Genomic DNA, 13,229 nt, shown 5'->3' on the forward strand with positions numbered 1-13,229 from the left:
ACAAACACAGTAAGGCCTTCTCTAAGAAGACCAATGGTGTTACACTTGACAAGCCATGCTCCCACTCCTGGTTGGTACCCGGACCAGCGTTCAACACTATCAAACATCATATTACCTGGCTAAATGAGTTGAAACTCGTAAATCCTCCCCAGAAAGACACAGCAGATCACTACACACCTTCTTCAAGTTTTCTTAAAATGCAGGCCCACAGACTTTTGTGCCTATCTACAAGTGTGATCTATGCAGATTTTTTATGGTATTTGTTTACAATTCAGCTTTAATTTTCCTTTTTAACCTATTCCAGCACAGAAGTCTCTTAGGTTTTCCCTAATGCCTGACAGGAATAGGAACATGACTGAAAGCAAGGAGCCTTTTAGGCTCCAGACAGATCAATCAGAAAAGATCTGCCAAAGTGAAACACTTTGAAGGACAGGTATGTGTCTGCTCTTGAAGCCTCCTGTATCACAGCAAGCTACAGTCTCATTTTTGTAGCTGCCCTCGCTGCTCCTTGATATGCACACAACAGTTGCCAGGACCCTTTCAGCTCTCACTAGCCAAAAGATTTTGGCCATCTACTTCAACTCCATGCTTGACAATGAGAATAGCCCTTTAATTACACCGGCGGAAAAATTGCCATTCATTCGGAAAGATGCCAGCTTCAAATATCACTTGGATATTTGAGCTAGACTGACAGACTGCTCTTTATTTGCCAGTAAGGTAGGGGAAGAAAATACTATTACATGTGCTTCGTATCCTCTGCTGCATACTAAATCATTCCTGGGCGGTATTCATGATCTATAAAGCAGTAAGTAGTTCGGTCACAGCTATCTCTGGCACCATCTGTTTGACCACTTGCAAAACTAACAGGCTGCGCAGAAGCTCAAAAAGAGACACGACTAGCGTGAGTTCGGGAAAAACTATATCTAGACTAAAAATTAAACCAGCTAGTCACAATTTCATCACAGCATGTCAGCCGTACTGCAGTTACCCTCTGAACCCTCACAGGCTTGTTCTCCCTTCCCTCTGGCAGATGTGGCTGGCTGCTTTTTCCATAGCCAAAACGTTTGCAGATAGTCTCATTAGCACAAAAGTTTCCAGCAAAGAACAGAAAATGAGGCTCCTGAGTCTACCCAGCTCATTTTCTACACTGGCAAATGAGGAATAGCATTTTTGGCCATGGAATCCTACTTCTGATGTATGATTACTCATTTACCTGCTTTATTTTTCTGCATTGAGTTATTTGTGATGACAGTCTATTTTCATTCAACAAAACTATGAACCAGCGCAGATGAAGAAATGACTCTTGGGGTATAAAACACTAAACCTAATGATTCCAAATCATTATGTTTGAATAAGAAGCTACTAATACATTTAATACATGCTATATTCGTAATTAACAATTAATCTCATAAAAGCATTTACAAGACATCTTTGATGTTTCCTTTTCTTCCTAGAAATCATAATGATTTGTAATATATTCTAAAAAAAAAGGTTTAATGAATAGTTGTATCTGTCTCAAGCTTGATAGCACCTACAGCTATAACTACAATGGACAAGGCCATTTACCATTTTAAGTACTGGACTTAAGTAACTTCTTTCCATTATTAGGAACTTCCCCATTAGTCCAAGATTTAGTAAAAGTTAAAGTGAATGTTTCAGAAAGCTTCCTAACCAATAAAGAATTATTTTGAACAAATTAATAATCTCTACAATTATGCCACAAGCATTGACTATAAAAGCCTCGTATAAAAACAATACCAATGAAAGAACAGGAAAAAAAATGTTAATAGTTAGAATATCATTTGTCGTTAAAAAAAAAAAAAAAAGATTACTTTCAACTATGTTGTTGTACTGTTCCTTATTTTCAATTTATCTTACATTTTTGTACCTACTTTTCACATCCAAAATTGGTAAGAAACTAAACGAAGCTTAAGACCAGGCTTCAGATGTGTTGACAGACTATTGCTTGCATGAGAAAGCACTCAGCCCTTCTCCTGCATTTCTCCATAGGATGCCTGGGTTATTTTTTCCTGTAGGTTAACTGGAAACCTTTGGTTGATGATCAAAATTCCTATTAAGTGCCTGAATCAGTTCTGAAATAGTAATTTTGTAATTGCAAGGAATTATAAAATGGGTGGCTGTCTCCTATGTTCTTATTGACCAAACAGTATTTACAACCCATGGTAAAACCTTGTAGTTAAATAGCATGTAATGTGAAATGGAAAACATTATTAAAAAGCTCAATTTGGATGGCTGGAAATAAAAATCTATCTAAAATCAGCTATTCTGGACTTCTGTTGCTCCTCTAGATTGGTTCTCCTCCAGATACATGTTGCACCTCCCCATGATCCCCAATCTCATCGTTAACGTGCAGAGGGAACGTGCCCAACTTCCTTCTCGCCCAGATGCTCTAGAAGGGTACGTACGGCTGCCTTAGGCATAACGCATAAGAGCTCCTTCAGACTTCTGAGGCATAAACACTGCTTGTAAAATCCCTTACAATATTTTCTGACGATTCTTACACGTGGCTGTAAACATTGCCACTATGAAAAAATGGGGAAGGGGGAGGAAGAAGAGGAAACCATCAATATTTATCATTAGTGTTGAGCAAGAATTTCTAAATTATATTATCATGAGATGGTGTGTCTGCAAAGTTTTAGTGGGTAGAAATGCTTCAGGGAACATGAGTTAATAGCATCAGCTATAGTTGTGAAGGCAAGAGCAATCCCGAAGATTGCTTCAGTAAATTACAATGAGTAACGGATCTCCTCAAGTGCATTGCTGCTCATTAATAATAATGCCCATACAGCAGACAATTTCTGCTTAAAGGATGAGCCTTTGTAACTTGGTCAGCAGGATTATGTTTAAAGTGATCTCCTGAAGACAAAGGGAGTGCAAGCTTCTTTCTCATGCATTGTCTGAAAAAGGATTTGCCAGCTTTCTCACTCCTACTCTCACGAGACCATCCAAACGCAATCATCTCTGGTTTTACTTCAGCCTCAGCCTAGGAACACAAACATGAATTGCATTCTATAAACTGGAGAAACAACTATAACATGTCTTCTGTGAACCACCACTTCTGCAGAAAACTCTCCTAAGCAAGAACCTCATCCCGGCTGCGAGTGACCCTCGACAAATCCCCGCGGCTGCATTTGTGGGCTCTGCTGCAGAGGCCACTCCCTGCAGGAGCAGCTCAGGCTGAGGAGATGCCGCAGGCTTGGCGAGTCGCACTGTGGAGTGCGTTGCCTCCAAGGGATGAGGTCAGCAGTTTGTGTCCTCTGCACGCTGAGGGACTGACTCCTGAAGCAACTTTTATCAAGCAGTTGCAGAATGTCAAAAGTGAGTCTTCAGAAAGCACAAACACTAACTTGAAAGAGCTTAACAGCAAAAATCCTCTCTAAATTCCTCTTCAGATTTGGTTTTCAGAAACAACTGTATTAAGAAGTGGATGCTTAGCTCGCCAGTAGAGCTTTTGCAGCAGCTGTTGGCTGTTATAGATCAGTAGCTTCTAGAAGTACATGGATTTTCTTCTAGAAAAATTCTTGGAAATACCTGGGAATAGCTCAGAGCACTCAGGGTTCAAAACACAGTATTTTAAACAGGTAACAAAACTTTCCAAGTACCTTGCTGCATCTTCCAAGCATTTCCTTTTCAAAATAATTTTACATATTTAATACACCCTGAAACAAATGCAACCGACACGTAAGTTTGAAACCACACACGTAATTATAATGAAAATTAAATTGTTTGCAGCCTACCTTGGAATTGCGTGAACTTGATGGTTCCCATCCTCTCTCCATTTCTGAAAACAACTTGACCCTAAACAAAATAAATAAACACCTTAAAAGTTTCATAATTCTCTCATAATATAGTTTCATTAGCATTGCAATTATTTTCCATTCACTATTAAAATGATCCAAGCATGATTTAACCTTTGAAGACAGCAGATTCAACCAAGGTTACAATAACTCAATAACACCTCCTTAAAGCTTTCTTCCACAGATTTCAAATGGCCTTAGAAAGTTGACCAGTGTTATCACCTACTTTCCGTGGATGCAAATGGAGATAGAATAAAGCCAGAAACTTACTGAATCTCAGAGATACGGAAACAATCAATTTCCACTGTGTGACTGTTTTTATCAAGGATATGCAAGAGCTATCAAAGACCACACAAGGAAATCATTCTCCATTTCACTCATCATATGTTCTCCAAATGGCTCTATAACCTACTTCTATCTTGCATACTTATCCTACTTGATTATGGATACCAGTAGCTCTTGTGGCTTGGTTTTGTACTCCATCAACACGCACGTCCTAGTATTCTTTTTAAATGTAATGCCTTCAGGTCAGTACTACCCTTTATTGTGCTACATGTTATTACTCCTCAAAATAATGGTCATGTAATGCTGAAACATCCTCACACATCCCTAGCAAATTACTCCCATCTTTCATCCCATCGTTCCGACTTAAATTAATAAAAGATCTTGTTAAATTTCTTCTTCACTTCAGCTGTTTCGTAATTGAGTATGAAAGAAGAGGTTTTCATTTATTTATGCTAAGAAGTATTTTTAATATTTTGAGCCTGCAGAAGAGGGCTGAGTGCTGTCAATATAGATTGCTGTTCTACTGCATCCCCGGTTTGGTTTATTATATCATCTCCATTAATCTTTGTTTTAGCAGACATCAGGGTAAAAGAAACCAAAGGATAAGCATGTAAGGCTATAATACATTTCTCTGTGCAAACCAGCTCCTTTTTGGTCACTAAGGGGATGCACTGAAGGCACCATCTGAATTATCAAAAGCAGCTCCCTGCAGGAACCGTACAACAGTAGTGTGGTACAGCACACTCACTCCACATTTCCTGCAACCCACAAAACACCATTTCCCTGTGATAAATAGAAGAAGACATCCTTCATCAAGTGTAAGCTACCTTGTCCTAAGCCTCAAAAGCCAAAAGCCCCAACCTGTGACAAAAAGAGAGCGAGAGAAATGAACGCTGGTAATGGGAGCGATGTTGGTGACAGCTGCAGAAGGACACGGGAGCTGCTCCCATTGAAACCCAGTTGAGCTAAGTCCCATCCAGTGGCTGCCAACGCAGCTCCAGGAGAGAACGTAAAACATTAGCAGGTAGATTTATGTGTGCACCTTCGCAGCCATCATCCAGATCTCCTTTAGTTTGGAGAAGTGGTTTTTAATATCCCTCCATTTGTTTGAACACAATCACAATGCATTTGGCTACTTGGTTTAAGTGCAAAATAGCAGAAAAAAATTAAAGAAAAGACTTGTAAAGTTGCTACGCAAGTGTCACTAATTGCAGACATATATCTATGGTCAAATCATCTTAACCTTCCAAAATCTTGGTTCTATGACCCGTGTCTGAGAATTCTGTAGTAAAATTTTTCACTGTGTGGAAAAATCATTTTTTCACTTCATTTTAAATTTACTGCCTTTTACTTTAGCTCTATTCCTCTTACTCTTTTGTTACAATTAATAGGACTGTAAATTGTAGTCTACTAGAGCGCTACTTACAAACACACAGCACCATATAAACATACTATCATCTATGATAACAGTCATCTATGATGACTGTCATCTATTATTGATAGTATAACATATCAGCTCATGAAATTGTCTAGATTCCAAGTGCAACTGTTTTGTAATATCAGCATTGCTTCTTCCAAAATCACCCACATTTTCATCATTCAGTAGGACAGACATATACCATACGCATCTACTGACCATAGAGATAAACACGTACAACCTCACTGCCATGTTCTGAAACTAACAACAAACCATAAATCAGGTTTGAATGTTCTGAATAAATGTAGAAGTTTGGATTAAAAATATACATGAACACAGTTATAGATTTAGAAGTATTTGTTTTTATCAACTTCCCTTTGCTAAGATTTGTGGCTTATACTGATCTAAGCAGTAGATAAATAAAGTTACAGATGATGGTGATGAGACAGTTACGAAACAACTCATGTGAAAATGTCCTTGTTATCTACAAAATTACTCAATCACAGCGTTCATTAAAGATTACTGGAAAATGTTAAAAAGCCAAATGCGTTATTACAAGGAACAACAATTTCTAAATACTGTTTTACGAGGTCTGACATTGTCCTGGGTATTGTTCACAAACTACCGACTCCATATGTTACACATGCAGATACTAACAGGAAAAAACCCCAGGTTTTAGAAATTGAAATTGGCTATTTATTCCATGTGTAATCCAATGAATAAAACTGTTTTCAAAGGTGAAATGAACAAAAAACATATCAGGAAGAAGCCTCAAAGCAGGAACCTCTAGTGCAATCCGTGATGATGACAGTACATATTTATTACCCAGGCATCCAAACGGCAATCACAGCTGCAGTTTCCGCTTGGTTCTCTGCTCCTCAGGAACGTGCTGCTTCATAATAACATGCGACAAGTAGCTACAGCGTCTCAAGTACCTTAAACCCCTCAAGACTCTAAAATTCCTGTGTGCTGGGTGAGGAAACATTCCCAGATTTTTATTGGGGCTTTAGGAAGCCCCAGCAGACATGGACATAGTGTTGCAGTTGCAGTATTCGGTTCTGCCAGTGTGGCAGAGAGGAGTGCTCCTCCTGAACATCGAGAAATTGTATAAATAGCAATACCTGCGTTTCTTAAAGCAGGAATAGGAAGGAAATTAATGAGAGTCATCCACTGCTCTATGTTGTCACGTCTATTTTATGAAAAATAAGACAATTCCACTGTAAAAAACGTGATATAAATATATAATAAAATGCCGTAGTATTTAATTTTATAAACTTATAGCAATGCTAGTAAGAAAGAAGACAACCAATGTTTCAGAAACCTGTTTTGTAGAAACTAAGTGCTGATTTATGGCCTGAGAAGTGAGTTATAATCTGCCGATGTTCTATGGCTCGTGCCAAGTCACTTCTTTGCCACCGAGGTAACATACCATAAGATTTAGCTACAGAGTTATCTTCTTCAGACTCAAGATTCATAAATCACTAATAGAGTTTTTTCTTTTCTTAAAGTAGCGGATGTTTGAATAATAGATATTACTAATACACACATTAAGCTCTGACGTTACAAAAGCCAATGTTGGCACTCTTTCATCCCTTATTTTTACCTCACCACATACTCCAGCACATGTGCCGGTACAGACTGCAGCTTACGGTGCGACCCACCATAAAATCTAGATCTTATGAAATCCACATGAATATAACAAAAGACAAAATCCTCTTTTACCTTCCACTGTGTTTTGGTGACATTGCATAGGCATGTTTAGATACTTATTAGCAAAAGGATCACTGATTGTATAGATGAGAAGTACTGTTTTAAAGAAAATAATAGAAGTAGTGTTTATACTAACTTCTTCAGAACACGATTATCAGATTCAAACATTTTTTCCCCATCAAGTAATTATTTTACTTCAAGAGATGTAAAATATGATCTCTGTCCTTAGCAAACATTTAAATGAACTGTACAAGTGGATTACTTGCACTTAGATCAAACAATGTGTTTTACTATACATTAAAACAGTCAATCAACGAAGTTTTCCTCTTCGTTACACACAGATCATCCCACTGCAGACCAATAGAAACCACACCAGTATCTTGGTGTTTGCTTTATTTTCTTCAATCTCCCATCTACAGATTTTTTTTTTCTTTCTTTACTGGTTGCAGAATGATGCTGGAGTAAATACCAAATCTACACCTGATCTGCCCGACTTTGGTCTGTGGACAGGCATCTTCACATCAGCAATTATCCTTGAAAAGGTGATGGGAAGGAAATACAAAGTATGCGGCTTGGAGTCCGGTAGGCAGCCATGTGAACAGAGGGTGTCAGAGAAGCTGAATGAGCTCAGTCTGGCTCACGCTCAGTACTCAGCGTGGTACCCCCGGTGTTGCTGCTGGTCTGTACATGGATGCTGCACGCAGCATCCCAATAACCTATATTTGGGATCCACTGCAGCTGCATAACTCATAATGCGGCCTTACACAGTGAACTTAGCTTTCCTAAATGTACAACCACCCCATAAGGGAAAACAATACTGGCTGCACATGACAAGTTAGGTGGCTTGGACAACAGAAATACAGAAGCTTATGTTGTGGGATTTTTAGTTTTTGTTTGGTTGTTGAAGGTTTTTTCAGATATATCTCTAAGTCTAGCTGATTTTCCTGTAATTTTTGGCTATTTTTGTTTTTCTCCCAAGAAAATCTACAGTCCTCTTAATGTCCTTTACAAATGGTGAAAACCAGAACTGGACTTGGTCTCACAACTGCTACGTACAAGCACATCATCTCCCTGTTTCTTATGCATACCATTTTCTTCTATGTGCTCTGTTTCACAAGCCTAACATTGATTTTTGTCCTACTCACATATACTTTGTTATACAGGATAATTGCGTTTCAACTCATTACTAAAAAGACAGTCTCTACCCTCCCTGGATGTACAATCTTCACCTTTTTTTCTTGAATTGATGTTCCTTAAGCCCTCAGTTCTTTATTTGTGATCAGAATATGAAGTCCACAACTCATTCAAAATATTATTATTATATTCACAAAATATTAGCCAACGTTAGCTTTATTTTAGACACATGGGACTTCCCCTGTCTTTAGAGTAGTTAGCCATTTGTCTGCTCTTGGGAGCAGCTGTTTATTATACTTTATTTTTTTTCCTGGTGGATAAATGTTGGTCATCTTTGCTATATTATGAACACATCATAAAGGCCTTTTTGAGTAATGGAGCACTAGAATTTACTAGAAGTTTCTTTGCATTATCACTGACAGTATTATTATTCAGCTGTGGACATAGACCCCTGCCAAAGTTAGAATCCCTTGTTTTCTTATAGACCGAAATCCACAGCCAACACATTTTTTCATTCATGTCTATAGCTTTGTTCATCAGTCAATAAAGCCCAAAGGGCAGGTATTGCCCTCCCTCATTGCTCCTCGCTGCGCCATCCTATGCCTACCTGGTGGTAGTTCAGCATTCATCAGGCCCCTGTGTGAGCTCTAGTGGCCTATTAAATGAGCAAAATGTATTCAGTGATTTTTTTTGTTGTTGTTTTATTTTGTATTGTTTTGGCAAGTGGGGGAGATGTTGTTTCCGAACTGCTTTCCAGTGCCAGAACCAGAGCCAGCACAAAGGAGCCCTGGAAGGACGCAGGTGCTAGCAGAAAGAGCTAGGAGGGAGGGAGCGAGCCACCCTCTGTTAGTCCCAATTCATTTCAGAAGCCTTTCTGTGTTATCATGCACTCCACACAGCCTGCTACTCACATGTTACACACACTCGATTTACTCATACAGGACTCCTTAGCTAGACGTGCCTTCCCTGACACACAGAAAACAGCAAGCTGGCATTCTGTGGGTCTCGGCTCTGCAGCTTCTAGGTGGTGAAGAGCTTCGTGCTGCATTTCATAACTTCTTCCACCCTCCAAGCATCACATCTAAGACAGCAGTATTTATATAGAGAAAGGGAATATCGTCTAGTCTATCAAATGATATAGTTGAGAGTAACCGGGCAAGCTTGTAGCTCTGCAAGTCTCTTGCTTCTGAAACAAAACAGCAAACTTCCAGCTGAGGGCAGCTTGTGCACAACTCCTCTGGTGTCAACCTAGTTGCATCACTCAATTAGCTGGAGACAGAGCTAAGCACAGGAGACGTAAGCAAGTGCAAGAGAGGATACCAGGGAGACAGCAATAAAGTTGTCAGCCTCTGCGGGATAAAGAGGTAATTGTCACCTTTGGAACAGCGAGAGGAGAGCAGAAGGCAGAGGGTGACAAAAATTAAAATGCTCCATAAAATCAACAATGCTCCTGAATCCATGATTTTATATCCTCAGACCGCTGTGGATAAAGTGTTTCTAGAACATTTGATCAAAGCAGACCCACTGACTGCCTCTTTCCAAGCCTTGAGACTATTTTCAGAAAAGGTGTTCCTGTCAAAATTTTCAAGATTCATGATTTAAATTTGAAATATTTTACGACCCAAAGGGAATTATTTTCCCTGCTGGTTTTATATCTTACGACATTTTCTAAAACATTCGGGAAACTGTCTGGAGAGCAGCAGCAGCAGAGCAGCTCAAAGAGCACGAGTGAGGCACAGCTGAAAATCTGGTCTTGGCTAACATTTTCTAAACGAAGCAGTAGCACCATTCTCATCTAAACTTGTGTTCTAGCTATAACAGAGCAGGCATAAAACAGCAGGAAAAAAATGAACATGCTTACTTCTAAGCATTAAATATCTGTCTGCACCACAGGAATAATGCTTGAAAAATATACTTGCAAACAAGTAATTTTCCCAAACACGAAAACACGGCTTTTGGTGAAAGAAAGTGGAAAAGAAGGAAGATAAATTGATAGAACAGACTGCCAAGAAAGAAATTTTCTAGTAATCATAACAGTGTTGGAAAAGAAGAATAAAGAACTGGCGTTCATCAAATCCCATGATATTGGAACTAGGAGGCACTCATCGAAACTCTTAGGACATCGGTCTAAACCAGAAAAACCAGTGATGTGTTTCATGTTGTTCCTTTGCACAGCAGGTAGTGAACTTCTGAAATTTGCATTGAGTAGGAATTGCTTATGTGTTTGTTTTGTTTAGAAACAGAGGACCGGGAGGTAAACCAGTCTACTGGCCCCATGGGACACTTCATGTGTTGTTATGTAGCTGCTTCTGTGAACTCTTGGTAGACAACAAGGTAAATGGACTATCAACTTTATCTCAGAGTTCAGGAAACATTAATGATTTTTTAAATAGGTTACAGAAACTGCTTCAACATGAGCTCAGTGTAGGATAAGCAGATGTACAGGTTCACATCAGAGGCCATTTGGAAATAAAGGCTGGAAATAAAGAATACATGAGAGAGACATATAAATGTAATCTTTTTTTCTTACTTTTTTTGTTTTGTTTTGTTTTTGTTTTTTCCCCAGTGCAAAAACTGTTTGGGGCAAAATTATCCAGCAATTTTAATAAAAAAAGTGAGCTTGGTGCCTCATATTTGCCAAGAGAAGATCTCTGTTAACAAAAGCTGATACAAGTAGTCTGGGGCATTGGCCAGTTGTGCTCTTTGCTTTGGCACACATCTCCTGTAAAGGCCTACAGAATAAGAAATGGAGTTTCTAGAAATTGAAAAAAAAAAATTAAAAAAATTCACTGGTTCCTTTGGTATGAACCATTTTGAATTACAAGCATTTCCCAAAACCAAGTTTCCTCAAAAAAATGGCTACACTGTGGAGCTCCTAAAATCATGATAGGAAGAGTTGTATTCCACAGCTGGGCTGGAAGAAATGGCAAGTGAAGACCAGGACCTTAAGCTTCAAATTTTGGGAAAAGGTGATAAATTATAACAGCATCTTTATGTGCCTATCATTCATGTACATCCCGAACCTAGGATTATGTGAAAATATAGAGTACTGCAAGACTTACCACCATGATTTCACCAGGCTGCCACCTGACTCCCTTCTAAAGAAAGAGACCCAGTCCATTCAGTCTCTTCTTCATAGCAGAGGGAATTTTTTTTGTCCTATCTCCACTCTCTAAGGCCAATTTTCTATTTTCTTATTTATTTCCTGAGGAAGGCTATCCGTAACTGAAACGCAGATGCTCTTGCTGTGTAGAAGGCTGCCTCTATTTCTAACTAATATTTTGCTATCTGAACTTTACCATATTTTGGGCAGAATTTAATCCCTTTTTTCAGGGAAGTGCAGGAATCAGATGGGGACTGGACAGAATTTCTCGGATAAAACGTCTTCCCTCCACCTCAGCAGCATCCTCTGTCATCAGCTGTCTTTGCACAAAAGTGTGCTGCTGCCAGCACAATGACAGGAGATAAGCCCAGTCTAAGCTGTTCCATTAGATTAGCATTTAGATGCACATACACAATTTTACGCAGCTATGCTGAAATGAGCACAATCACAGCATTTTTTTCAGCACACCAAGCAAAAGTGTGATTTCGAAACATCTGAGCGCTCTGTTTTACGCACAGAAGCGAGTCTGAGGGAATAATGCTCCTGAACAGGTACCAGCAATTCATAAGCAGGTGAAGGTGGTGGGAAAAGAATAGCAGCCAGGAAATCATGCATCAAACAGCATTGCACTTGCTGGCCATTGCAGGTGGAGAAAAAAGAAACCTTTATGCTTTGTCAGCCAGTGACTTGCTTTTATGCATTCAGCTAGGCTCATGGTTAGCACAAGGCAAAGCAGTTAGACGCTCCTTTTTACCGTTCTTTCTTGCCATATCATTTTTATCCAGTGACAGTTTTTCTGCTATGTGAACTATCTCTTCCAGGGCCCATGTAAGCTCTTTGTCGGCTGCCTAAAATATGGTCACCGTTAGTGGTCTTACGTTTGGCAGCACGACAGGAAAGAAATGAAAATGAAACACAGATACTTGACAAATTTTTCTGCAGGTTTTTCTGAATTATTTATTCTGAATTACAGTTTGGAAACAAAATGACAGGCCCTGGAGTTATTTGCAACAAACTCTTTCAAGTCTGGTGATATATGTAACCGAGTGCTGACAACTAATATTTAGCCAGTTTCCTGATCTATGAGTTGGCCTTTGAAGCACGAGCAAAATAATTACTCTTGACTCAATCTCTTTCAGAGGTGTGTAAAAACATTGATGTAAACAACCTGTCTTTCCAGAAAAGAGGATAACAGTCTGAAGCACTGGGACTAGGAACTCAAGCCCTTTCAGTGTATACTAAAAAGTAAATATGAACTGCTGAGGTGATGTTGAGAATTGTTCTTTTGAGGTTGAGTCCCTGATGATTTCAGTTTCTAGCTCTGTGTGTCTGTAGAAACAGCACAACAGCACATTACATTCCACCACCACAGGGTTTTTTTCACTGCTTTTGTAAGCATGAATCAGAAGAGATGGCATAAAGCCTTTTAAGGACACCGCATTAAGCAGCAGTGCTATCTCTTCAACAGTGCAATTTCAGATGATGTTCTGAAGTAATTTCTTCCATTTTCTTTAAACTACATTAATCCTAGCAGAGAGCACAACTGCACAGGCTGTATTTCATTTGTTCTGACGATGACCTGAAAGACTGCAAGAGCCACTACTTCCTCTCTGCGCACCTCCTCCTGCCCAGGAACATTCCCGTCACATTGGCTGGATGCAGGAGATTGCTTTGTTTACTATGTTCTCTCTAATGAGCAGGCAGCCTATGATATTAGCAAGGTCTTTGCATCCAAAGCAGAGCACACTGGCGTTATTCAAGT

At 39.3% G+C, this 13,229-nt stretch overlaps 1 protein-coding gene across 2 annotated transcripts in view; it reads right to left on the minus strand.

The window, feature by feature from the left end:
* Positions 1 to 13,229, minus strand: part of GABBR2 (gamma-aminobutyric acid type B receptor subunit 2) — a 477,515-nt gene that overhangs the window by 199,100 nt on the left and 265,186 nt on the right. For both annotated transcript variants that reach the window (XM_086469193.1, XM_086469192.1), the window contains exon 8: positions 3,759 to 3,819. In XM_086469193.1, the coding sequence (XP_086325319.1) occupies positions 3,759 to 3,819 (61 nt within the window). The remainder of the gene's footprint in view (positions 1 to 3,758; positions 3,820 to 13,229) is intronic.

The sequence above is a fragment of the Leptosomus discolor genome, chromosome 8 (genome assembly GCF_034619465.1).
Source record: "Leptosomus discolor isolate bLepDis1 chromosome 8, bLepDis1.hap2, whole genome shotgun sequence".
NCBI lineage: Eukaryota > Metazoa > Chordata > Aves > Leptosomiformes > Leptosomidae > Leptosomus > Leptosomus discolor.